Source organism: Propithecus coquereli, unplaced genomic scaffold (assembly GCF_000956105.1).
Source record: "Propithecus coquereli isolate 6110/MARCELLA unplaced genomic scaffold, Pcoq_1.0 Scaffold165, whole genome shotgun sequence".
NCBI classification, from domain to species: domain Eukaryota; kingdom Metazoa; phylum Chordata; class Mammalia; order Primates; family Indriidae; genus Propithecus; species Propithecus coquereli.
The window spans coordinates 4175076-4202209 of NW_012141080.1; the positions used below are offsets into that span (position 1 = coordinate 4175076).

The 27134-nt window shown below is 45.2% G+C and overlaps 1 protein-coding gene across 1 annotated transcript in view; it reads left to right on the forward strand.

Annotated features, from left to right (window-relative positions):
* VAT1L (vesicle amine transport 1-like) overlaps positions 1 to 21680 on the forward strand; it is a 133645-nt gene extending 111965 nt beyond the window's left edge. The window contains exons 8-9 of the mRNA XM_012641529.1: positions 17606 to 17689; positions 21350 to 21680. Coding sequence (XP_012496983.1) covers positions 17606 to 17689; positions 21350 to 21448 — 183 coding nt within the window. The 3' untranslated portion in view covers positions 21449 to 21680. The remainder of the gene's footprint in view (positions 1 to 17605; positions 17690 to 21349) is intronic.
* The last annotated feature ends 5454 nt before the right edge of the window (positions 21681 to 27134 follow it).

The following is a 27134-nucleotide window of genomic DNA, read 5'->3' on the forward strand; positions in this document are numbered from 1 at the left end:
AAAAGTAACACATGCGTAATAGACACATTTTAAAATATGCCCCTTCAAAGAAAGAAAAATTAAAGAAAGGAATCACCTATATTCCTATCCCCAGCAATAACCCTTGTGGATATTTCATTATTTTTTCTTCCAGTGTTTTCTTTTTACACATACAGGCGTTTGTTTTTGCCTTTTTTTGCTTAGGGACTTGACATTTTTTAGAAATTGTAATTACGCTGTATAAAAGATTTGTGGACTGCTTTTTTCCTCTTGTACATTCTTATAAGCATTTTAAACTATAATGGTTACATAATATTCAAACAAAGCGGCTGTAACAGAGCTCACTCAACCACCTCCCTGGGTGACATTGTTCCTGGACATCTAAGTTACTTTTTGATTTTTTATTGGTATAGCTGCAACAAACATTTTGGATATAAAGCTTTTAAAAAAATAATTCCCGATGGAGGATTGTTTCTTTGGGATACATTATCAGAAATAGAATTAACTGGGTTGGAGAATTTTAAAGACTTTGCAAGGTGTTTTGAAGACCTTTTAAAGACTCTGCAAACATTTCCAACACTGCTCGTTGTGGATATAACTTCAGTTTCTTCATGTGTGTGAATTGCCACCTACCTCCCCAACTTCTACCAAACTCTTTGTCTGTGGTGGGGACTTCCCAGAGCCTTCCTTCTTCCTGACTGCAAGGATCTGACTACAGTCTGAAAGCCACCCCTTGGGGTCATTCCAGTTTGACCACCCAGGGAACCCCAGCTGGGAACAAGAGCGGCTGAAATCTGGCCACCCTTTCCCAATACATTGCCCGGTTGCCTCTGAGCAGGAATGCAAAGTTGCTGGAAGACAACACTTCCCTCAGCCACTTACTTTTATTTCGTATAGAGAGAGCCTGTTTTTTCTCATTACCATGGCAACACAGGCTCAAGGCTAATAGGTATTCCTTGCTGCTTAGAGGAAAAACCTCAGCTGACAGGCAAGCGGGAGAGATACAGGAAAGAAAAGGGGAGCTCTTTTCTATTTCCCCCCCATCCCTCTGCAAATGAGCAGAGATAATTAAAAATTAGAGTTTAAAGTCACACAGATACTGACAGAGGGAACATTAGGAAGATTCCAGTGCTAGCAAGACCATCTGTTTCCAGCATTAATTAAAATGGAGGAAGATAAATCAAATCACCTCCGATCTCATCTCTCCTTGCATAGGTCCTTTGAGGGAATCCCTCTGCCCTTTGGGGAATTACTTGACTTCCAAGCAACCTCAACTGACCTCAAAGATGAAGTGGGCTTTGACAGCATGTTTCAATATCCCACCTCGAGTCTTGCCAATTCCACCTCGGCGGCATCCCTACTTCCCAACTGTCCTTGGTCCCCCAGTTTCTCTTCATCTGGTGCCCACCTGCTGACATTGTTCTCAGGCTGTCTTCTTCACACCTCTGATTATGTCCAAGAAAAGACCACTAACAACTCCCTACTACTCCTGGAAGAGAGCGCAGCTGATGTAGCTCAGCACACAGTGTCCAGGGCATATAGTGCCACCCTCACTAACCCAGTTCCCCGAAAGAGCCACGCATTGCCTTTCAGGATCCTGTTCTCTTGCCTGTGTACACAGTTTCTCTTCCTGAAAAATGCCTCCCTCCTCTTCAAAACCCAACCCAAATGCCATTTCTCTAAATTGAGTCATTTCCTGCCCTGCGCTCACACGCCACCTCAGTCATACCTTGGGTATAGCTCTTCCCACACTGTGTGGTCCCCACGGCCACCTCCCCTCCTCTCCTAGCCTGGGGACTTCTGCAGGGCGGGACCGCTTGTGTTCATCTCTGCATGCTACCTGGCACATAGTGGGTGGAAGTTATTGCCCTCACAAAGATGGGTTCTTTGGTTGGAAGGATATATTCCTCTTTCTGGGGAGATGGGAATAACACTTTGAACTTCTCTAGCATAAAACTTCTAAGGAGCCCAAACCCCTCATTTGCAACATCATCACCAAACATATACTGTGTTATTAGCAATGTTGTGTCATGGTTCAGAATTTGGAATATTATAGTTGTTGTTTGGGGAAGAAAGGTCAAAGTTCACATTTTATAAACTTTTATTCAAAAGCAGTGATAATAGGATACTGACACCTCTTCCAGCAGTACCCAGCACCCAGTTTCCACAATGATTGACATTTGGCCAATTTTGATTCCTTTGTTGTCTTTCCTTCCCATTATTTTGCTGGGGTGTTTAATAAGACATAATGTTATTTCATCTAAATATATTTCATAAACAGTCTAGGTTGAAATCCTACCTCTTCTACCTACTCTGTCTATGACCTTAGGTAGGTTAATTAACCTCCCTAATGCTTGTTTTCTATGCATGTAAAATGAGAATAATTGTGGTAGGTCCATCATAGGGTTATAAGGAGGAGCAAATGGACTATTCCTTGGAAAACACTTGACACTTAGCAGGTGCCCAGCCCATCTGCTAAGTGGTCAGTGTCAGCCATCAGATTCACTATCATTATCATCATAATTGCTGGCTTCACAGCACAGTCCCAAGCACTTGGGACACAAAAGACATAAGACTGTGTCTATCAGTAATCATGACCCTGGCAGTGGAATGGGGGCAGATTGGAGCATGGACAAGCTAGAAGCTCAGAGACCAAATAGGAGGCTAGAAAAAGAATCGTGCCAGAGATGATGGGGCCTTGGGTGGGGCAGTGGCAGAGAGTGGAGACTCACAAGGACGGTGAGAGCCAAGACCCCTGACGGACGGGGGATGTGCTTCTGCAATTGAAGGTCAAGTTTAGATTCTGGTCCCTGGAGAGAGTAAGTCAGAGGAAGGGGAGGCAGAGGGAGATAATGAGCTTCTTCTTAGACTCACTATCTCTACATACTGATGGGGCATCCCCTGGTGGGCATCCTACAGAAGAGACGTGGCGTGTGAGTGAGGCCGTTGATCATGCCAAGGCGATGCTCGTTCTGCCTTTTGTGAAACGTGTGTCTTCTCTTATGTAGCTGGCTGTCGGTTTTCTTTTAGAGTTACTGACACATCTCCCTATGGAAGATTCCAGACTACACTGCCCCCCAGGCTTTCCGTTACCCCAGCTCTGTAACCTCAATCCACTGCTGTGGTGATCAAAGTAAAGTTGGTGGTTTCCTCACATTCACTTTTAATAACTTATTATACAACGAACAAGTGCTCATTGTGGAAATTTTTTAAAACACAGAAAAAGTACAATGGAGAAAAGGAAAACTAGCCTTAACCCCAACACTCAGATGTAGCCAAGGCTGTAAGGTTGATACAACCTACTATTTGTATTAATATGTATTTTTCATAGATATCACACTGAAGGTATAATTACTTTTTCTGCTTATCATGTTAATAAGAAATGAAAAGTGGTGATTTCACAGGTATATTCTGTAATACCATTAACCATCCTAATCTTGATGGACATTTTGCCCCAATATTTTGCTTTTAAATATCAAATAAGAAATAGTAACTATTAAATTAGTGAATCTTTTACTCATGAAGCTTTATGCCATTGCTTTAATTTTCCTTCTTTTAAAAATCAGATTTTACTGGTAAATGTAAGAAAAGAATCAGTTATTTATCCTTTCTTTCCAGTATGAACTGTTTGTCACTCGTAATCAAATAATGGATGAAGGGAATTGTCTCCTCATAAAATTATAGAAGCTAATAAATGAATACAGGGTGTTCGAATATCACTGTTTTACAGCCCTCAATAAATTAATAGATCTGGACATTAAGTTGCTGTCCTGGAAAGAGGGTCAGCCGGCACTGTGTATCCCCTCCAGTGAGGACACAGCAGGTCCCAAGGTCTTGGCAAAGGGAATATATTAGTCTGGTCTAACCTCGCAACCACTCGGAGGAAATACAGGGAATGGGGGATACGTTGGACTGCACTGGCATCCCAGCTCCCACAAAATTCAGACAGTGGGAAACTCCACAGAGCTCAACAACCCGAGCTTGTCAATAGAACTTGCAGGGAACAACAGCAAAATGGAAGGAAAACTTGTAGATTTAAAAGGGCTTAAAGGTATGTATGAGTCTGTGTGTGTGTGTGTGTGTGTGTGTGTGTGTGTGTGGTATAATTTTTTTTAATGGGCCTGACAAAACTATGATGCCTAGGGATGCATAATGGGGTGAAAACTAGAGAAATGCAAGGTAATGATCACTCTAAAAGTCAGGATAGTGATATTTGGGGGAGGGGAAGGAGCTGAGATTAGCATGCGATACACAAACAGGATTTGGGGGTGGTTGGCAAAATTCTTCTTCTATGTATTTTTTTTTGTGTAGCTGTGTTTTATAATTTAGAAAGGGTTTTAAAATACAAAACAAAAATTAAAAATAAGAAGAAAACAAACTTTAAAGGCTATTACTACCTGTACTGGGTTGGATAGTGTTCCCTCAAAATCGTTTTCTTCCCTGAACCTCAGAATGTATCCTTGTTTTATACTGCCCAGAATGATTTACAGATTCAACGTAATCCCTATTAAAATATCAATGTCATATTTCACAAACCTAGAAAAATTGATTCTATGCTTCATTTGGAATCGAAAAAGAGCCTGAATAACCAAAGCAATCTTAAGCGAAAAGATCAAATCTGGAAGCATCACATTATCAGACTTAAAATTGTACCACAAGGCTATAGTCACCAAAACAGCATGGTGCTGGTATAAAAGTTGAGACACAGACCAGTAGAACAGAACAGAGAATCCAGAAATAAAACCATGTAGCTACAACAGACTGATCTTCAATAAAGCAGATAACAACATACACTGGGGAAAGTAAACCCTATTCGATAAATGTCAGCGCCCGAGAATCACCAGGAGTGGGCTACCTGTCCAGTCTCAACAAGTAGGTCTAGGGTGAGGCCAACGTGTCACTTTTTTAAAGGAGCATGTGTAATATCCACACAAGCAGTCTTCAATCCATATATTAGAAAATCCAGTGTAACCAATGAGCATTTTGAAGTCAGAGAGCAATATTGTGTTCTTCTGTCAGTGAGCACCTGTGGAGCCGTGTACCACACACTCTCCCATTCCTGGGAATCGAGCAGCACCAAATCTCCTGTGGGTAGGTCCCTGTCCAGGGTGTTATGTGGGTAATGAGATGAGGCAGGTCTGCCCTTCAAGAATCCACAGACCAATGGGAGGGATGGAAATGGGGGAAAAGTTCTCATAATATTGTAGTTCTTAACTAGAAGTGATTTATCCCCCAATGGACATTTGGCAATGCCTGGAAACATTTTTGTTCATCACAAATGGTGAGTGCTACTGGCATCTAGCGGGTAGAGACCAAGGATGCCGCTAAACATTCTGGAATACGCATGCCAGACAGCCGCCACAAGAAGGAATTATCTGACCCAACATGCCAATAGTTTCTACGTTCAGAAACTTTTCAAGAGAGAATGGAATAAGTCTAATAATCCAGGAACGAGGAAGATGCATCTAAAAGTATGGAGGAAATAACACATTACTGGCCCTGTGATGTGGTACTCAGCATTCTACATCCTTCCTTCCTCTCTCCCTCTGCTTCCCTCTCCCCGGCTTTCCAACCCTCTGTCTCATCCTGGCAACCATGCATCAAGCTGTATCAAGTTGTGTGGAGCTGGGTTTGAAGCCAGGATTCTCCATATGCCACTGTCTAACCTTGGGCAAGCCTCGCTTAACCTCACTGAACCTCATTCTGATCTCGACTCTACTCCATGAGCAACAGAGATGCAAGAAGAAAAGAGGTGAAAATTTTTATGTACCCGGAGTGACAGCCTGACAAACTCCCACTTGTCTCTTCAGGTTGATGCAATGAAATGAGATTATGCATATAGGATGCTTTGCTCAGTGACAGCCCCTGGTGAGCACTTGTCACATGTCAGCTGCTGTGATGATGATGAGCAACATCTTCTGCCATCCCATGGATTCACCACCTCTGCCTTTTCCTTTACATTTAGCTGGCTTTTGGGTTCAGCTCTTTCCTTGAGACTCTCACCTTCTCCCAGTACAACCTACGGGTAGGTGGCGACTCTCATATTCCTACATTTCTCAGCCAGAGACGATAGCTCCTCCCAGCCCTCCTCCCTAAGTGGGAGGATCCAGTAGATACTCCCCTTTAGTCGAAGTGTGGGAGAACCATCTTTCTACAGTCGCACTTTGGTTGCAAATGCTCCTTACGCAAACGGAATCACTCTTTTATTTCCACTCTCTTCTTTAGACCACTCCACAGTTTCCAGACAGCTTATCCCAGATGTAGACTCTGCCTCTGTTGGCACCTCTGATTTTGCAGTCCAGTCACCCTAGCATTTGTCTAGATGACAGTTACATTCAATGATATAGTCAGCATACCTCAATTCCCTTAATGCTAAAAATGCCCCATATCCTTGCAAACCAGCCCTTTTTCTCCAAGCCTAAGGAATGGTCACCTGTGCCTTCTAAACTGTACTTTATAAAATGTTATCAGGTCAGGCTGTCACCCCTTTCAAAGATGGCTCCCCACTTGGGAACTTTCAAGGCTTTGATGGGTCTTTGGACCCCTTACAGTTTTAACCCTTTCCCATAAACTCTCATGTTCAACGATTCCAGGTAAAAACCCTATGGCATTATGAAATGATGTCGTTATCATTCTGTGAATAAATAAAACCAGTGTTACCTGGAAGCAAGGTAGTTACATCATTAGTAAAGAATGAGAGTCTCCCAACCACAAATACAGTGTTTCTATCCCTGATTTGAAGGTTTTGCTAAAAGATTCAAAGCAAGAACCAGTTAAAATATACGTTGTAAGTTCTACCCTTGCCATGTGGAATTTCAGGAGCAGCAGGAGCTCAGGTTGTTATTCTAACCCCTCTTCTTTAAGTAGAGCAGTATTTCCTTAGATCATTTATATGTCCTTCTCTTTGGCTGGGTGATAAACTTCTACTTGACCTTCAAGTCCCAGACTAAAAGTTACTTCTTCTTGATAGCTTTCTCTAGTTTTCCTCCTTCTCCCATTCCAAACAAATTCCTTCCTCCTCTTCACACTTCAAACATCTTTTTTGATTGTGCAACAGATGTATTTCTGCAGGTCCTCCTGAGAGACCAAAGAAGAGGAAGCATCTCACAATCCTTTCTATCCTCCTCCCCAGTTCTCACTCACACCTTGGAATCAGCATCCACAGAGTGTCCACTTCAGTTCTATTCAACCACCCAGATCCAACATTGCGGAACATTGTTTTTTTTTTCTTTTGAGACAGAGTCTCACTCCCTTGCCTGGGCCAGAGTGCCGTGGCATCAGCCTAGCTCACAGCAACCTCAAATTCCTGGGCTCAAGCGATCCTCCTGCCTCAGCCTCCCGAGTAGCTGGGACTACAGGCATGAGCCACCATGCCCAGCTAATTTTTTCTACTTTTAGTTGTTTGGCTAATTTCTTTCTATTTTATAGCAGAGACAGAGTCTTGCTCTTGCTCAGGCTGGTCTCGAACTCCTGAGCTCAAACAATCCACCCACCTCGGCCTCCCAGAGTGCTAGGATTACAGGCGTGAGCCACCACGTCTGGCTGGAACATTGGTAATAACACAAACACTGGAGGCAATTCACAAGATCTTTTTCTCATCTTTTGCTTTAGTTCAAAATACAATAGGACAAGAACATATAGCTCAGTTTGATTGAGGATTAGGCAGATTTCTACAGAACGTTCTGGCTTTGGGTTCAATGCTTCATTCATTTGAACCATGTATGACCATGATGTATCAAGAGAGTCAGTGTCATCCAAGCGCGCAGGACAAAAGGACCAGCGACTCCATCCAGGTGACACTGCCTGGCTTTGTGCCTTTCTTTCTTCCTCACTCTCAGAACATCTCTCGCCTCTTCTAAGCCAGTGTTCCTGCTAATGATCCCAGAGTTGAGTGTCTGAATTTTTTCTCTCAATCCATGATTACTGACATTTCACTTTTCCAGCGACTCTAACATCTAGGTCAAAATCTTGGGGCTCACTCAGAAGTTACTTGGCAGAGCCCAGAAATTCCAGATTCTAAGCCTACTTGCAATGCTATGTGTTACATTGAAACACCCACGTTGGATTTTAAACAATCAATCCCTCCCAAAGATGGGCATCGCTAATACGAGTAATATTTCACAGATGACTTTGGTAGATGTGCTTCTTAATTATAGTATTACTCATTTCTTCTTTTCAAAGCTTTTAATTTATCATCTAATAGGCACAGTGATCCATGGAATTATTCATCTTGATTTTTTTTTCCTATTTTAGCTGGCTACGCTTATTACTGTTCATAGCACAAGCTGAGCGCTGTGGTTATTAAGTGGTGTCATTTGTACCCTAATGACTTTGTGCCTTTCACACCATTCAAAAGGAAATCGAATATTACGAAGCACTAAATGCGACCCCAAACAAAGATTGAGCATTATTAACCCTCATTGCCCAAGTGTGAAAAAGTTAACCACTCAGGTAGGTGAGTGGAGATGAGAGGATATTCTAGATTTGTATGATCTGGTGTGGGCAGTCGCATCCTTGGAAACTCTTTGAATTGAAGTGCCAGGGGCCCCAATCTACATTTCCAGAATCTTGCCCCACATTCACTTTTGCTCTTTCATCCCTGAGACCACTGTCCTTTTTCCATTCTCTCCTTCCACATTCTGCTCCCCCCACTTGAGATGGTCCTCTCTCCCCTCTAGCCACAGCTAAATCCTCTTCATCCTTTAAATCCCATCTCGATTATCACTTCTGCAGAGACACTCTCCCTAATCTTCCCAACCAGGTCAAATCCCCTGTCCACAATCTCATGACACCATCTTGGCAATTATCAAGTGGCAGTTTTGCATTTGTGTGAGTCATTCTTTGATTAAGCCCGTGCCTCTGTAGACTATAAGTTTCACTAGAGCAGGGGATCTTGTAGGTGTTCTGTTTGTTCACTGTCCTCTCCCTAGGGCTTAATGTCTGGTACAATGTGCTCAATATGTTTGTTGAAATAAAAAAAAAAAAAAAACACTGTGGCCACATGTATAAGCCAGTGTTCTGGCAGGAAATAAGCAGCACACTTAGCTGGGGTTTTAAAGACTTTGGGGTTAAGGCAACCAATAGGGATGTTGAGATGCCCAGAAACTAGCAACAGTAAGAAGGTATTCCCCACCCTGGGCCTGAAGAGGCATGGGGAAGAAAAATCATCATCAGATTCCAGAGAGAAAGCTGCAATGTTGCAGGAGCTGTAACAGTGAAGAGGCAGACATAGTGTCAGTCTCAAGGCAGGGATGAAGGAGGAGATACCTTCACTCTCCCTCCTCCTGCATTCTGAGCTCCTGCCAGGATCTCTCATTGGCCAAATCCAACTGGAAGCCATGGGACAAAATGCCCAGTAGATACAGTCCACAGGGGAATGAATGGAGAGGCCAGAGAATGGATGAGGGGAGCCACCCTTAAGAATAAGCAGGACCCCAAGTTTGCACCCCTGAGCCCTCCTCAACCCTGCAGGAGGCTTCCAGGAACCCCACCTCTCCCAGTTCTGCTGCAGACAGACATAAGTATGGTGAGAATTACTGCTCCTCTGCTTACATGGGGCGAGCCAATTACATTTCCCTATGGAGCCATCTCTGAGTCTTAAACGCCGGCAGACTTCATTGAGAGCATGAACCAATGGCACAAGATCAGCTCTGATGGGTTGCAATCCATTGGGGCTAAATAAAAATACCAGGAACTCTGCATTAATGAGTCTAGCTACATGGAGTGAACTGTTTTTAAATAAATTATTTGGAGAGCCTCTGTTAGGATGCTGCAGCCTCTGTGCTGTGGGCTGTCCTTAACCTTAAGGGAAGCAGCTGGGGCAGTTTGCAAAGAGGATGGGCTTGGGAGCAAGGGTCGCGGTTGGCTGTGAGTCTATTCACAGAAGAGCAAAGAAGTAGGAGACAGGAGGTCCGGGATGTCTGCAAAGGAGTGTTCTCCACAGTGCACTGTGATCTGGCTCCTGCCCCCGCCCCCCTCGCTGAGTCTGCCCTCTCTAAATCACCACGACCCAGGATCCAGGGCCACCTGTCGCCTTCCTCCCTCCGATCTGTTCACCTCCTCACTCTCTCACCTCGCTCTACTCCTGGCACTCAACTACCTGGGCCTGTCCTAGTCTCCCACCTATATTTTAGGGATGGAGGTGGGAGCACACAGTTGACCCCTTTCTCTCCCCACCCCACCTGCACCACCGGGGGAGGTCTCACTCACATAGTGAGGGAAAGTCCCCATGAAGTCTTGAAGCCAGTTGAGCAGAGAATTCTGGAAACCCAGGAACCCGGAGCATGGTCTAGAAGTGTGTGTGTTGGGGGAAGGCTCTTGGCTTTGGATGGCTGTCCCTTTGGAACCCACAGAATTCTCACCCCATAGGTAGGGGTGCAGGCAGAGGAAGGCCAGAGTGGGGTCAGCTAAGAAGTGCCTAGGCCTCAGAGTAGAACCTCTCCTCTGGACTTTGGAGTCAGACAGAACCTAGTCAGAGTCCACTCTTATTACTTGGCCTTATGCAAGTTGTGGGTGGGATGATGCTATCAAGAATTTTAGGGCTCTAGGGGAGGAGGATGTACATCTCTCAGAAATCCAGTAGAGGGCGCTGGGAACTCAAGTTTTCTTGTAAAGAATTTCTAGGATAGGCGGTGACTGTGCCAAGTGCTAATGGGCATCCTCCCCAATCTTCATTACCCTTCTGTTAGGTGAGTATAAATAAACCTACAACAGGCAGAACAACGGCCCCCAAAGCACCACATCCTCATCCCCTGAACCTCTTACCTCACATAGCAAAAAAGATGTTGCACATGAGATTAAGGGAGGGATTTTGAGATGGGGAGATTATCCTGGATTATCCGGTGCGTTGAACGTCATCACCAGGTGTCAGAGTCAGAGAGAGATTGGAAGATGCTCCCCTGCTGGCTTGGAAGATGGCAGAGGGGACATACAAGCGCAGGAACGCAGGGGGCTTCTTCCAGAAATGAATTTCTTTCTTCAAGAAAATGAATTCTCCCCCTGGAGGGAAGTGTAGAAAGGGATGCAGTTGTGCCGGCACCCTGATTTTAACCCCTTTCAGACTTCTGAACTGAAAGATAATACATTTGTGCGTTGAGCCACTACCTTAGTCGTAATTTGTTACCACAGTAATAGGAAATTGATGCAAAACCTCACCTCCCCTTTGCAAGAAAAAAAAGCGAGTGCCACAGAGAGGTTGGGTGAACTGCCCAAGGTCACACAGCTAGTGATTTAGGGAGTCTGGATTCCCACAGAGACCCCCGTGGCTCCACAGCGCAGGCCCGTGTCCTCCCAGGAATCGCACGCAATTGGTAAATATGGGAATGTTGGTGAAGTCACAGGGAAACTGTGTTCACGCTTCCGTGACATTTCCCAGCACAGAAATGGTTTGAAGCAATCAGCGGCAGCTCTGTCACCAGTAAAGAGGAAATCTCAGCAATATATGGAGACCTTAAGAGCAAAATTGAAAGTCTACAAAAGGGCCTTCCGTGGTGCAGGTAGAGGTGGGTTCGTGGCTTCAAGGTCTGTGCAAGTTCTACCTTTTCCACCTCCAGCCTCCGGGATCCAGCCCCCACCTTCCCGTGCACCTGCCCTTGCTCTCCGCATCCTAGCACCCCGGCCTCCTCCTGTTAGAGAACCCACCTGGGACTCAGGCCCACCTGGGGCCAGCACACGCGCCCTTCCCTCCCCCTGAGTCACCACCATGCAGGTCTTCCCACGGCTGCTCCTTCTCGCCCTTTAGGTCTTAAACTTGCCTGTATCGATTTCCTGCTGCTGCTGTAACAAGTGACCACAAACGTAATGGCTTAAGCAGCATAAATGTATTATCTTACAGTTCTGGAGACCAGAAATCCAAAATCAAGGTGTTGGCAAGGCTGTGCTCCTCGTAGAGGCTCAGGGGAGAATTTATTTCCTTGCCTTTTGCAGCCTCCAGAGGCCACCGGTGTTTCTTGATTGTGGCCTTCCCAGCAAGACCGTCGCTCTAAATTCAACTTCCCTTGTCCCATCGCCATCTCTGTGATTCTGACCCTCCTGCCTCCTTTTATGAGACCCTTGTGATTCCACTGGGCCCACCTAGACAGCCCAGGATGACCTCCCCCCTCAAGACCCTTCATAATCACATGCAAAGTCCCTTTTGCCGTGTCTGGTAACAGACTCACGGGTTCCAGGGTTTGGGGTGTGGACATCTTCGGGGTGTGGGGTGGGGTCATTCTGTCTACCACTGCCCTTCCCAGGGATCCTGGTTAAGCATGTCCCTCCCCCACCCCACCATTTATTCCCCGTCGTGGAACACTGTTCATTCCCTTCATAGCACATTTTTTTAAGTTGTGAAATTCTTTTTCTTATGATGAGCCTATTTAATGAGGGTAACTGTGATTCCCTAAGGACAGACAGGCTACATGTGCTTCACCCAGCTCCTGGCACAGGGTTTCAGCACTGCTGAATGACTGAATGAGTGAATGAATGGCCAGTATAGCTCTTGTCATGTAACATATAAGGAAGGTGAGCTGCAGAGAGATAAGCGATTTGTTACAATGGCACGAATGCGTCAGAGCAGAGCCTGGGATTCAGCTCTGTGACATCCCCTCTGCCTCCTGCCTCCACCCACTTGGGGTGGCATCAAGGTGTCCTGTCAGAAACCAGGAGTGTCCGAAAAGGTCCAGCTGGCCCCTGTGCTCAGGATCTTGGCATCTTGGGTGTTCGAATGACATGACTCAGATTTCCTTTCTCCACTGTCTGGATGGGAAACCAGCTCCTTCGGAGATGGCCTGAGTACGGCCAGCATCCCAGCCCTGGAACACCCGGCTGCCGAGGCCAGAACTGGCCAGCCACGCAGCTGGCAGTGCTGTCTCAGACTGGGAGTGGTGGACCACGGCCCTGATTACAAACCAACTCCACTGGGCCACCCAGGGCACACTGAGCAGGCTGCCCAGAGACAGCTGCCCAGGCCAGAGGCCCCGGGAGGTGGAGTGAACAGGTCAAAAACCTCTGGGTGAGGCTCAGCCACCTGGTGTCTCACTTGCTCCGCATATCCATTTGCTCATTCATTTGCTCACTCACTCATTCATTCACTCAGGAGGCTGTCACGTACCGGACTGTTTTTGCACCGGGGACTCTGAAACAGACACCATCGTCCTGCCCTCGTAGAGCTACAGTCCCCAATATGGTGGCCACGGGCCACGTGCAGTATGGCTCATCTGCCGTGAGACATGCTGTCAGTGTAAAACACACCCTGGATTCCAAAAATTTAGTCTAAAAAAAAAAGGAATGTAAAATATCTCCTTAATATTTCATTATATTGAGTATACATTGAAATAATATTTTTGGAAATATTTGGTTAAATAAAATATATCATCAAAATTAATTTCATCAGTTTCTTTTTACATTTCTTAATGTGGCTGATTAGAAAAACTTTAGCCACATTCATGGTTCGCTTTGTATTTCTGCTAGACGGCGCTGGTTTATGGACTAGCAACGCAGAGAAGAGGCTGATGTGTAACTTAGAAGCCTGCGGTAGGGTTGACGTCACTGGCCGGACTGCGGTGCTGAGGGTGCCCGGAGGAGAGGTGCTTGGGCCAGACCGTGAGGGTCACAGGTGGCAGGCACAGAGCAAATGCCTGCAAGAGTCATATCTAAGTCAACAGCCGCAAGACAAATCCAAGTCAGCTCGGGACCAGGGCACTCCAGGAAGGGGACCAGGACATCCTGAGAGCCCCGTGAGCTTCAGATCCATCCTGAGTGTCGGGAACGAGGGGAGAAAAGAGGTGAAGGAAAGAAAAGAAGCCAGAAAAGGCCACAGACATCAGCTCCTGAAACGGCTAGCCCAGTGCTGTCCAACAGAATTAGGATGCGAGCCACATGCAGAGGTTTAAATCTGCTAGTAGCCACGTTCAAAAAAGCACAGGAAATTAATTTTAGTAATGTTTTATTTAGCTCCATGTATTTAAAATGTTCTTTCGACATGTAATAAATGTCAACAATGCTTACTGAGATATTTTGCATTCTTTTTTATGGTTAAGTCTTTGAAGTCTGGTGTGTATTTTACATGACAGCACATGGCAATTTGTACTAGCCACATTTCAAGTGCTCGGTGACCACACCGACTAGTGACTGTGGGATTAGGCAATGCAGGTCTGCTAGACTTTTATCTCGAATACAATGGGAAAAGGTTTTCAGCAGAAGAGTGCTTTAAAAAAAAAATCTCTGGCAGCCACAAGGGAAACATCTCCCATGTGCTTCTGAGCTTTCTGGAGCCTGTCACCACCATCTTCTGGGTGCTGTCACCCCCCCCAGAGCACCTCCACTTACAAACAGGTAACTTGGGAGCAATGCTTCTTTTTGCAAGCTTTACACTGCCATGGTGTTATTAGAGGGCAGCCTTGGGGTGTAGAGAGCAGAGTCCTGTCCTGGGTCTTGTCCAGCGTCCTGAAAAGGGGAAGGGGTCCTCTCAATTCCCACGTGGTTCCCACCGTCTTTCAGGTGACAGCCAGAGGTAATTACCCCTTGGATATTTCATCACTGGGCTTTTCATCTGTGAAACTGGTGCAAATGCTCAGCTGAGAGGTTTGGTGTCTGGATAAAATGAAGCAACATATGTCAAATGCCCCCCATTGTGGATTGAAAAATAATTGATCAAAAAATGGTAGTTTCTTTCCTTTGAAGTTATCATCGAAAGGGCTCTTTCCCATTTCCAAGAGCAGCCAAAGAAGAGGAGAGAGATTCCAGCGGCATGACTGGGGGTCAGGCTACTTAAATGGTCTATTGGAAATGCTCCTAATCCTTTATCCAGCCTGCACATAGGGAGACTTCAAGGAGTCAGTTCATTTCAGAAAGAAATGTCGGGAAAGTACGCAGATCAGCAGCAGCCCTGCAGGGGGCTTTTTCCTAGCATCACGATAAGCTTTAACTGGTGAGAAAACAACTTTTCAGTTTCCCTGGGATCTGTCTTATTGAAAAATCAGCTAAAAAATTATTCCTAATCTCCAAGGAGCTTTCAGATGCTTAATGACCTGCCAGGGTGATAAACAACTGGGTTCTGGGGAGACATCATGTGAAACATTACCTACCACTTTCCTCTACCTTTGAGGATCAAATGAGACAGCACAGTCCGGGCAGAATTGGGAAAAGCAGTGGTTTTGAAGTCTGGCATCCCTGAAGGAATGACAATTCTGTCACTGATAACCATGTAATCTTTAGGCAAGTTGCTAATACGTTTAAACATCACAGTATTTATCTGTAAAATGGGTATAATATATCTCTTGCAAGGAAAGAATTACATGTGTAAGGTGAGAATATATTAGCTATCTATTACTGCATTTATCCCCAAAATTTAGTGGCTTAAAATAGCATTTATGATCTCAGTTTCTGTGCCATGAGGAATCTGGGTATGGCTTAATTGGGTCCTTTGGCTGTCACAAGGCTGTAATCAAGGTGTCAGCTGGGGCTGTGGTCTCATATAAAGGCTCAACTGGGGAGATCTCTTTCTAAGCTCTCTCAGTGTTTGTTGTCAGGATTCAGTTCCTCACAGGCTTCTGGACGAAGGGTATCAGTTGCTCACTGATTGTTGGCAGGAGTCTGCCCTCAGTTCGTTGCCACATGGGCCTCTCCAAAGGGCAGCCCACAACACCACAGCTTGTGTTATCAGAGTGAGGAAGTGAGAGGAGTCAGACAAAGAGAGACAGCGCAAGATGGAAGTCACAGTCTTTTATAACCTAATTTTGGAAGTGATTAACCATCACTTTTGCTGCATTCTGTTGGTTAGAAGCAAGTCACTAGGTCCAGCCCACACTCAGGGGGAGGAGATTACACATGGGCATGAGTACCAGATGGTTGGGAATCACTGAAAGCCACTCTAGAAGCTGGCTGCTACTGCATAAAGATTCTCAGTGAGTAGTACTGTTGTCACGGCCAAATGTGAAAGCCATTTGAAAAGCAATGCTCACCACCAAAATAGAAGGAATCTACTGATTATGTAGCAGGGTCATAAAATTTAACAATCATATGGCATTATCTGTCTATAAAACAGAGGTCAATTGTGACCAATGCCAGGTTATCCAAAGACTGCATTGAAAGATACATTTAATTTATATTAAATGTTGATTTGATAGCATGTTACCAAATAACAATATTTGGATACTAATGTTAAAGGGCACCCATTTCCCTTCGTGATGTTTAATTGTATATCCATATTTCTTTCTAATTCTTTTAGAATATTGGTGTTTTTATGAAGATGTAAATAAAAATGTGTGTGTCAGTTTTCTCATTTAACAATATTACAAAAGCATTTACTCCTGCTGTGTAGTGTTTATAATTAGCTGTATATGTCTTTATATTCATTACCAACTGCATAGCATTTCCATTCAGTAGATAAATGCAAGGGCCATAATTTACTTAACCATCCTCTTAACTCCGGGACATATAAGTTGCCTCAGTGTTTTACCATAAAAAGCAATGCCGTGATTGAGTGTCTTTTGTGTAGTAAGCTTTTTCCCTGTAATTTGAATTATGTCTTTAGGATAAAGTTCTAGAAAAGCAATTTAGAATACAGACATTTTAATGACACTGTCAAGTTCTTATCCAAATGAGTGGAAGGCTTTGATTTTTATATAAGCCAACAGTGCTCCATCAGCCACAGGTTGAGTTCCTCAAAGGCAGGCACCGTATTTTACTTTTTAATTTTTTTAACCATACCACTAACCTAGAAGCAACATTTAATGAATTATTTGTGGACTGAATGAATAAAGGAAAATATTTTAAAATTTGAGACTTCAGGAAAAATAGGCTAGATCTATTGCAACTCTTCCCTCCGCCCCTTAATCAAGAGATGTTGTGTTTCCCTTTAGATTTCACTAAGATGTGGAGGGCACACCTGTGCCACGTTCTGGGATCTCTGTTGCCCTTTCTACATCTCATTTCATCCTCTTGCACCCCTATATGTCGAATTCCACACAGCAACAAAATGTGATGCTCAAAACATACATCAGATTATGTCACACTGTTGCTTTTTCAGAGGGTCTCAGGGAACATCCATCGGTCTAACAAGCCCCCCTCCCACACACACACACACATTTGAAAGGAAACAATAGGTCCTCTTTTCTAGGGAAAATACTGGTCCAAGGGAACGCCACTTAGGTGGAGACAAAGTTTCCTAACCAACAACCAGGAATCGTGGGAATTTTCCTGGATGCAGTTCAGTCCTGGTAATGGGTCAGTTTAGCCAAACTATGAATCAGAGTTAAAATAACACTTAAGTAAGCATGGGACAGATGACCTTCGAAAAATACTTTTATTGGTCAAAACTTAATCTAATACACCTTGCCACCCTGCAGCATGTCTCTCTTGGAACTCGAAAGAACCTCCACCCTTCTTTTAAGAAATTTTCATCTACCTATTTCAAGAGCTATCATCCTCATTTTTTAGACCCCGGGAGACGTTTGCACAAGATCAGAGCGTGTGAATGGCACAACCAGAGTTTATCTGAGCCCCATCGCCCAACGAGCATCGCCGGTTTAAACTCAAACCGCAGCGCCCTCTTGTGGGCGCTCGACGGTTTGCGTTTCCAGGCCCTCTTCTCACACAGGTTACATCTCACCTAACCAGAGTTGCTGTTTCTCATCTTGTCTCTCAGGTGAAGGAGGCCATGCAGCGGATCCACGACCGAGGGAACATCGGCAAGTTAATTCTGGATGTAGAAAAGACCCCAACTCCACTGGTGAGTGGACAGAAGAGGAACCTGTCCAATTCAACACAAGAGGTGTACCAAGGGTCTATCAGGTGCAGGCACAGGTTGGGGGGAAGGAAATACAGGTAGCTTGTGAGCCAGCGAAGGGGACCAGGTGTGATCAAATGACTGCACAAATGAGGGATTAATCACAAACCGAGATGAATGCTAAGAAGAAAAGGCAAATGCTTTGGCGAGAGCACTTTAACAGCAATCCGAAGGCACAGACAGAAAAGGCTAGAAGCGATAAATCTGTTTATTGCAGGTGCCATCTCTTGGCTGCCACAAGTTGGAGAAATTCCTGGTAAATTCCAATAAATTCACATTCACGTTCCTAAGAGAATGATGTGAACTGCCTCTGAGATGTTCCCTGGTGACTCCATTGATTTTGTTTCCTTTTACCAATATAAAACCCTTACGTCCAGGGGATACCACCAGGAGTCTAGCAAACTCACAGCCCATCTGCTCTCGCAAGGGCTGCTTGAGGAGGGGCTATGGAGCGTAATGGTCAATGCACAGACTGTCAGGTCACCTGGATTCAAAGCCCAGCTCACAGCCCCCATTTGTGACCTGGGCAAGTCACTTGGCCACTCCAGCTTTGGTGCCCCTGTCTGTAAATTGGAGATTAATAGGTTCTCACAAGTCAGCTAGAACAACCTTCGCAAAGCATTGTCTGGTACATGCTAAGTTCCAGGTAATGTTTAACAAAGAAAATACTTGGGAAGGGTTTTTTGTTTGTTTACACACACGTTGAGTCTTGGAGTTGCATCGGTCCTTCATAAAAGAGAAAGAACTAAAATTTCTTATATATTTTAGTCCAAAGTGTGAATTTTTAAAACTATTTCTGTGGCTTTTGTAACTATAATGTAGTTTAGGTATGACAGCTATTTCACTCAATGAAGGACAACTTAACGAGAGGGCATTTTATAATGTTTAAGTGACTGATAACAATATGGAAATAGTTTATTAGATGCTTACTAAGTTCTAGGACTATTGGAAGGCAGATGAGGGGAGGAGGTTAGGGAGGAGAAGGGGGCTGGGATCCAGGGTCTCCTGTGCACCTACATTGTAGCCTATAAACATGTGACCATCAGTAGAAGGCAGACAGGCTCCAGGGGCGTCCTGGACAGCTTGTTGCTTTCAAGCAGAATAGTTTGAAGACACCCCCTGAGGCGCTGCCTGTCTCCATCAGTCATGAGATGCTGTCGGGTCCTCGGGCTGATAGGAAGGGTCTGTGTGACCAGGTGGGGATTCTCATCAGAGCAGGTGCTGAAAAGCCCACCTTTCAGGGGAAGAGTTCAGGACCTGCCTTGGCATATGTCACTGTCCTTGTTTGTGAACCTCCTGAAGGCTTTTACTCCTGGACTTAAGAGATGAAGAGACAGTGGACACTAAGATGCTCCAAAGGAGCATCAGTGGGGTGGGGAAGAGGCCATAGCCCATCTAGATGAAGGACCAGACTTGAAGGAGAGGGAGCACGTACTCAGGCTAAGTGGAGGGCATTGCACATTCCGGGATGCATCCAATGAGGTCATTTCTAGGGTTAGCACCTGAGGAAGAAGAAGACAGTTTAAGGTCCAGGCTGGCAGGATATGTGGCTCTCCATGCAGCAGCTGTTGGCGGTGGAGGGGACAGAGGGGCCTGCAAAGGCACCTCCTCCTGCTGGCCTCACTCTGTCCTGTGTCTGCCCAGCCAGACATGCTGCAAGACACACACCGCTCCTCTAGGAGCTATCCGGGCTGCAAGGCATGTGGGCAGCACAGGCAGGGGAAGTCGATTGCTGCTGACAGCTCCCCAAGTGGATTTCCTGGGGTCACCAGGAGTGGAGTCTCTCTTGCACAAGGCCTCCTTTGAATGAGTCCAGGCCAGTGCAGAGCCGGGGCTTGTCCTAGGATATGTCATGGGGTCACAGCAGAGACAGACCTCCTGCCTCCAGACCCCACAATGTCAGAGGGCAGTCCTGCCCTAGTCCTGGCCATCTGACCAGTGCCCCAGAGAATGAGGGTGGCCTCTTCTACAGGCTACTGACCCTGCTGTCCCTACAGCTTCTGTGGTTACATCACCTCAGAGTCTCCCTTTCCACTGCTGTGGAACAGAACTAACAGCAATAATTACTACCGTGGCTACTATTTTACAGCATCATTGAGAAGACTAAAAGGGGTAATGTGTGTGAGTCACCTGGCACAGGGTGAATTTGTAATATGTGCCACTAAGGGAAAGTTCTCGTGGTTATTTATTCATCATTCTAGAAGTATTACTTGCACAGGTACCTAGTTGCAGGGAAGGAAACCATAGAGACCTGGTCCTTCCCCACGGTGTCTACAGCTCAGTGGGGGCAGATGGACGTGGTCAACAAGCCGCACATCCGAATGGGACACTGCGGTGTTGACCAGTGCTGCAAAGAAGAGGTATTTGGGCCATGAAAGCTCATGATAGGAGGATCGTTCCAGTTAGAAAGATCTGGAAAAGCTTCCTCGAGGAAGTAGACTGAGCTCTAATGGAAACATAGGCATTAACTAGGAAGAGGGGGTGGCAGGGTGGCATCCCAGGAAGAAGACACTGAATGTGCAGTGGGAGAGAGGGGAGGTCCGGCACCAGGTAAAACGCCATGGGGTGAGCTGAGATTCGGGGGCCAAATTCCTGTTGGTAAAATAAGCAGTGAGGGCAGGCAGGGACTCAGGTTGGGAAGAGCTGGGCCTCAAAGTCAACCCCCCTAGACCAGGAGCTAAGAACAGAAAAGGGATCCGAGACACGGTTCACAAAGAGGGGTGGTAACAGATAGGACTAGCACCCTCTGAGCCTCCGTCACGTGCTTAGCCCTTTGCCAGATGCATTATGTACGTTATTTCATTTTCTTTCACTTGATTCTTATAACAGCTTTATAAGGCAGGTGGGTTTGTCCCCATTGTAATGGTGGAGGAAACGAAGGCTCAAAGGGGAGGTCATAACTAGTGATTAAACAAAGAAAAGGAGCCAAAGTGTCTGTCCTCCCAGAAACTGTATTCCAGTTGGGGAGATAGACAGCAAAGTAAATAAACATGTTTGTTAATGTTGTTGTTTCTACTCTGAGTAAGTGACAGCGCCAAGACTTGGACCCTGGTCGGTCTGTGCAGTGGATGCCCTCAGTGGGCTTCCTCTTGTGGGCTCCTGCCCCTTTCTGCCTAAGAGCCAGCTCTGGCCACCAGCGCATGCCTGGGTTATGCACAGAATGCCAGGGAGATAACCCGTCTCCCCTGAGAGCAGCGCTTAGCCACACCCCAGGGCTGCCTCACCCCCCCCCACAGGAGGGGCGACTGTGAGGCGTGTCCTTCACGATCTCCCAGAGGTCCCCAGCAGGACTGAGTCCAGCTGCCCATGCAGGAACCTATTAATGAACATGCCCCAGTATCAGAGTCCTGGCCTTTTCTATCTCACTTCCTCACTCCTAGTGCTTCCTGGGGTCATCTCCCAAATTCCAAATACTTGCACTCAAATCTTTATCTCAGAGTCTGCTTCTTGGGGTGCCCAACTTAGAACAGCAAATCCCACATGGCCTTCTGGGGAAGCAAGCAACCCTAGCACTAGCCCCCAAGACATCACGGGGCTCAGGTGCTCAGAGAAGGCAGGGGGCGGGTTGCAGAGCCATCGCCTGTGTCCTCTGCTGAATTTCAGATGGCCAACGACAGCACAGAGACAAGCGAGGCAGGGGAAGAGGAGGAGGACCACGAGGGAGACAGCGAGAACAAGGAGCGGATGCCCTTCATCCAGTAATCCAGGACCTGGTCAGGAGAATGCCAAGGATGGTTTGGAAGAAGAGGGCCTGGCTGAGAAAACTCTTCTGTGCCCCAGTGAACAAATGCTATAGTCCAGTGCGTGTCGTGTTTGTCTGCTGTCAGCTGAGCTAAAAAGCTGTTGATCACTGTTGTTTTTTGAAATTAAGTGCCAATCCCATTCCATGCAGTATTATGTCCCGACCCCATCTGTGTATTACACTCTCCCTCTCCCCTGTATCAAAACCACCCACCTGTGGGTCCTTCTCAAACAGTTCTAGAACAGCCTTGAAAATTAATACAGGCCCAAAGGCACAATGCCTGAGGAACCAGACACGGGCAGAGACAAGTTTGCATTGAAAGGTGCTATCACAGAGCACCGTCCAGGTCCTAGGATTCTTCAGGCCAATGACACTTTTTGCGCCAGCCACCTGTGCCTCAGAAGAGCACTTGCCAATTGGGCTGGCAGAAAGAGGGTAGGCCAGGAGATGTTTTCATGAGCCCATAAATTGAGAAATTCTCCAAATAGTAATTTTTCTCTCTTTGTTGAAGAGGCAACTGCAGTCAAAAGGTTTGAGCCCCCCTCCTCTACCCCTCTGGTGTTTGACCCTTTTGTTGGTTCTTATCCATAAACGCAGGGAGGCAGGTATGGCTCTTCCAGGGTGGAAGATGAGTCAACGGCATGAGTTTGAGGACCAGCCACAGAGATTCTCCAAAACCATGTCTCATGAGCAGAATCCTTCCCCCAACCATATTTATTTTAACTTTAAGAAGACTTACCACATATGGGACTAATTCAGAAGTCATGACTGGGACTTGCTTGTGTTTGCACACACTTGCCATCAGTATTACCAATTTTGCTATTTTCGATTCCTGGTAGTAAGTAGCCACCCTTACCGTGGACTCCCTCCAAGGAAGAGTTCCCTTGCAGACTGTATTTGGAAAAATCAATGAGTATCCTTCTTTTTGCCAAAGCATGTTCCAACATGTAACGAACTCTAGTGATACAGAAGGTTGATGTTCAGCATCTGATGCCAAATGTGTAGTTCCTCCCCTCTGACACACAAAACCGTGGTGTAGACTCTGCAGGGCCCCTGCTCTCTGGAAACCAGGGACCAAGCTACTGGCTTGCACACCTTATTCAATTTTCCAGCTGCTCAGCTCTTAAAAACCCCACTCCCATCTCCATGCCATTGGACCAGACTTGAGAGGTGAACACAGTTACCCCTGAGGAAGAGAAAGAGCCTCAAAGTCTTTCAAAGGGATATCCTCATTCATTCCTCTTGGCCAAAAGGGTTAACTCCATCTCTCACAAACCAAGATGGAAACACAAGGAGCCCATGCCATTAGCACTCCAACTTTCCTTGTGTTCTGGAAAACATCAGAGGATTCCTACATTGCCCAATTTCCCCACCAATAAGCCTTCAGGTGGACCCAACTCTTCCCCCGCAGGCGGTGGGGAAGAATGCATCTCTGCAATCACCTGTGTGATTTCCAAAGTCCCTTTGTAACAGATGTCACCCCATGCTTCATGTTCTTTTTTCCTATCCTAAGTTTGTGATGATGACTTATTTATACCAAATATTTATCTGAACGGAGTTTCTCCTCATTGTGAATGTACATGTAAAATACGGAGACAAGAAAGGGTGCTGTCATCTGACTAGCCAAGGGATCAGAGTATGTCAAAAGAGGACGCCAACACCACCTTCTCTTCCTGCCCCAGGACTCCCCAATCTTCCAGTTCTGGACCATCTAGAGAGATAATGGGGTGTTTATTCCCCTGTTACCTTTGCCAAGTGCCATATTATTGGTCGTGTTTGTCCCATAACCACTCTGAAAAGGAGGTCCTAAGGAGAACCACTATTCCAGTGGTTTCTAGTAAGTTGGGCAGAAATGGCATTTTCTAGGGCTGGAGGAGCAGAGAGCCACTGGCTCCCAGGGGACCGGGAACGCAACTACATCCAGAATCCAGACAGCCTGTATGATGTCCAGAGGAGAAGCATGAAAAGTCATTCCTCCCCAAATCTGTTTTTTTGTTTTTCTTTTTAACTAGCAAGGTGAATCCAGTTGGTTAAAGAAAACCTTTTCCTCTCCTCAGAACACAGAATGAGAAAACTAGAGCTTGACCAATAAGATCAATTTCTGCCATCAAGAATGGGGGGTGGGGAAATAAAATATTAAAATGAACTGTTTAATGTGCTCTCATTTTAAGCACCCTCTTTCCCGTCTCTTGATTGTTTTCATTTTTGTTTTTCTGAAGGAAGCGTAAAGAACATCTTGGTTTGCCTTAAAGGAACTGTGAAGGCTTCTCTGTAATTTAAGCTTGATTGGAATGAACTGAAACATTGTCTAATGTCTTTGTGGCTTTAGAGCTTTTGTTATATTGTGCCTACAAAGCGAATTATGTTTACATAAAAATATAAATAAAGTATTCAGCATAGCAAACCCTCGCCTGGTTTCTGTCACTCCACATAAATCGTTGTTTGATAAGCAGCCTGACGATCACTATGCAAGGAACAGGTAACTGGAAAAGGAAAGGTTAAAAACTTGCTAGGAGTATCCCCAGGTGAGAAACCAAAGACCACACAGGAACCAAGATGAGAAAAGCCTTTAAAAAGACATTCAGGTTCTCTCAAGCTAGAAAGTAAAACCACTAGATGAAAGAACTATTAAAAGTATCATGTAATAATAGTGATGAGGATGATAATGATGATATAGATAATAATAATAATAAAACAATGATTATAAAGGCAAACATTTATTAGTCGCCTACTAGACACTGCTAAAAGAACCAGATGTATATTCATTCCCCACAGCCCTAAGAGGTAAGGTCCATTGTTATCATACAGGTGACAAGGCTGAGCACAGGGAGCTTTTGCACTTGCCTAAGGTCACACAGCTAGTAAGAGACGGAGCCAGCTCTCACCGATTTCAAGCCATGCCTTCGCCGCCAGAACCCACGCGCTTAACCACCCTATCGTGCAGCCTCGCATCTTAAATAAGGGTAAAATACAACGCATTTCAAGCTATCATCCCTTGCTCACTTGAAATTCTTTAGGGACTCTGATTTCAAGGATATGCTTGTAGATTTGTTTTGCTTTGTAGCAAATAACATGCACGCCAAGAAGCATGTTTTTTTCTTCTGGCTCTCTAATCAAGTATTTGGTGAAGTGCTGATTTTAAAACACACACACACACATCTCAACAATTTCCATTCTTATGATCTAAAATCTTCAAAGTTATCAAAGAGATACACAAAAGTAAATCTCTGAGGGCGAGGGTTTTGTGAAAGAGGAATTCATGATTGGGGAAGCTGTACTGTGTGTTACCATATTTCTCAGCAGCAAGCCAACAAAATCCAGCTAGGGCCCATGTCTCTAGAATACCAGACGTACAAACTTGAATTGACACAGTAGAAAAGGTAGTCACATTGTCAGTGAAATGCTTATAAAGTCATTGGACGGAGGATTTCCTCATATATTCTTATTTAATGCTCATGTTCTCTGTATAAATCCCATGGCTGCACCTAGCCAGTGTTGGTGCACTGTCACATTTGAACATAGCCCACCAATGAAAACTGGAATCTAAACTAAAATTAAAAAAAAAAAACACACATGTATATGTAAACCTATTTAATATGTACCAATACAGAAAGAAACAGAACAAAAAGAAAAAAAAAAAAAAAACAACGTGAAATCCACATCTTCCTGGGAGGCCAAGGTGGGAGGATTGCTTGAGCTCAGGAGTTCAAGACCAGCCCAAGCAAAAGCGAGACCCCATCTCTACTAAAAATAGAAAAAAATTAGCCAGACGTGGTGGTGGGCACCTGTAGTTCCAGCTACTTGGGAGGCTGAGGCAGGAGGATTGCTTGAGCCCAGGAAATGGAGGTTGCAGTGAGCTATGATGACTCCACTGCACTCTAGCCAGGGTGAAAGAGCAAGATTCTGTCTCAAAAACAAAAAATCTACATCTTCACTTATAACTCTGAGAATGAGGAAGGAGGTCTACTAGCAGTTGGAAACAAAATTATTTTTAGCATTTTGGAGGAGGTTAGGTAGTTATGGAAGTGAGGGTTTCAAAAGCCACTGGGGTATAAGGAACATTTGTGTAAGAACAAGGAGGTGAGAAATTTTGAAGGACGCATTGACATTTGAGAAACTGAGAGTAGTAGAACCATGTAGATGAAATACGAGATTGTACAGATGGGGTGGAGCAGGAGAAAGGCACAATGGGAAGTTGGTGCCAGGTGTGGGGGTCTCGGAATGCCAAGCTGATCGTCCTGAGTGTCCAAGGAAAGGAGGAATGAAGCAGTGCAATGATGTGAACTGCAAGTCTGGGTGTGTAGATTTCTGAGGGTAAGCGCAAGGTTTCATGGGAGGAGAGAGAAGAGTCCCAAAGTGGTCAGATAGCAAATGCCTTGACTTCCCCTTGCTCTGGTTTGGTTCCTCCAGAATCAGACATTGCAACAAGAATTTGAACGTACCTCCTGTTGAGGAGGCGATCTCAAGAAGCACAGCTTGGGAGTAAGATGGGAGAGGGAAGAAGCCAACTCAAGGTGTGTAGTGAGCAGATCACCACTGTAAGAGACGGTAGGCATGACCAGAATCGTCCCGCTTGAAGGGTGAGGAGGCGGTCATGTTTATCCATCAGTCCCCATGCATCATTGGTTGAGGGCTACTCCCAACACGTGTTCCGATTCCCTGCCACTCCTGTCTTGCTCCTTGTGTGAACCAAGCACATTGCTGTGGCCAGACAATGGCCTCAGACAGGGAGCCACAAGGAGCCATTGGTCTGTACGGGGGCAGCAAGGGGAGACAGAAGCAGGACCCACAGCTCCTACCATAACTTGTCTCGAGAACTTAATTTTTATTCTGAAGTCAAAGAGGAAAGCTTTTGAGGCTTTCCAGAAACTATGTTCCAGTCTTAGCAACCACTCACCACTCCAGCTATCCCATTACCTCACACCACCTCTTTCTTTTTGGCATTTTGTTCTATTAACTGGTCTCTTCGCTTGGGAGTGGAGTTTCTGCTCAGAGGAGACAGCCAACATGCCTTGCCACCTCACCAGCATGTGTCAGTTCATTGGGATCTTCCTGCCAAATTTCAGTTCTCTTCTTCTTCATTGGGACCAGAAAAATCTAGGGCTCTGCATGACACAATACCACATGTTTGTTCAACACATGAACATTTGCTGCCTGCAGGACCCTGTTCCAGGTCCTAGGAAGAGAAAGAAATAGAAAATAAAACAGATCCTGCCTCAAGAATCCATAGTCTAGAACTGTGTTGTCCAATAGAAATATAATGTGAGCAATGTACAAAGAAATTTTCTAGTAGTCACATTAATCGAGTAAAGAAAAACAAAGAAGTTTAATTTTAATATATTTTATTTAACCCAGAGTATATAGAATGTTATCATTTCAACATATAGTCGACATAAAGATTGTTAATGAGATAGTTTACATTCTATTTTTCATACTAAGACTCCAAAATCTGGTGTGTATTTTATACTTACAACACATCTCCACTTTGGCTAGACACATTTAAATGTTCGGTAGCACCTGTGACCAGTGGCTACCAGGCAGGTCTAGAGGAAGAGCAGAAATGAACATGGAGATATACGACATAGCTTCAAAGAAGCAATGTTAGAGGGCATAACAGAGGGCAAAGTAGGGAGGGATCGACTTTGC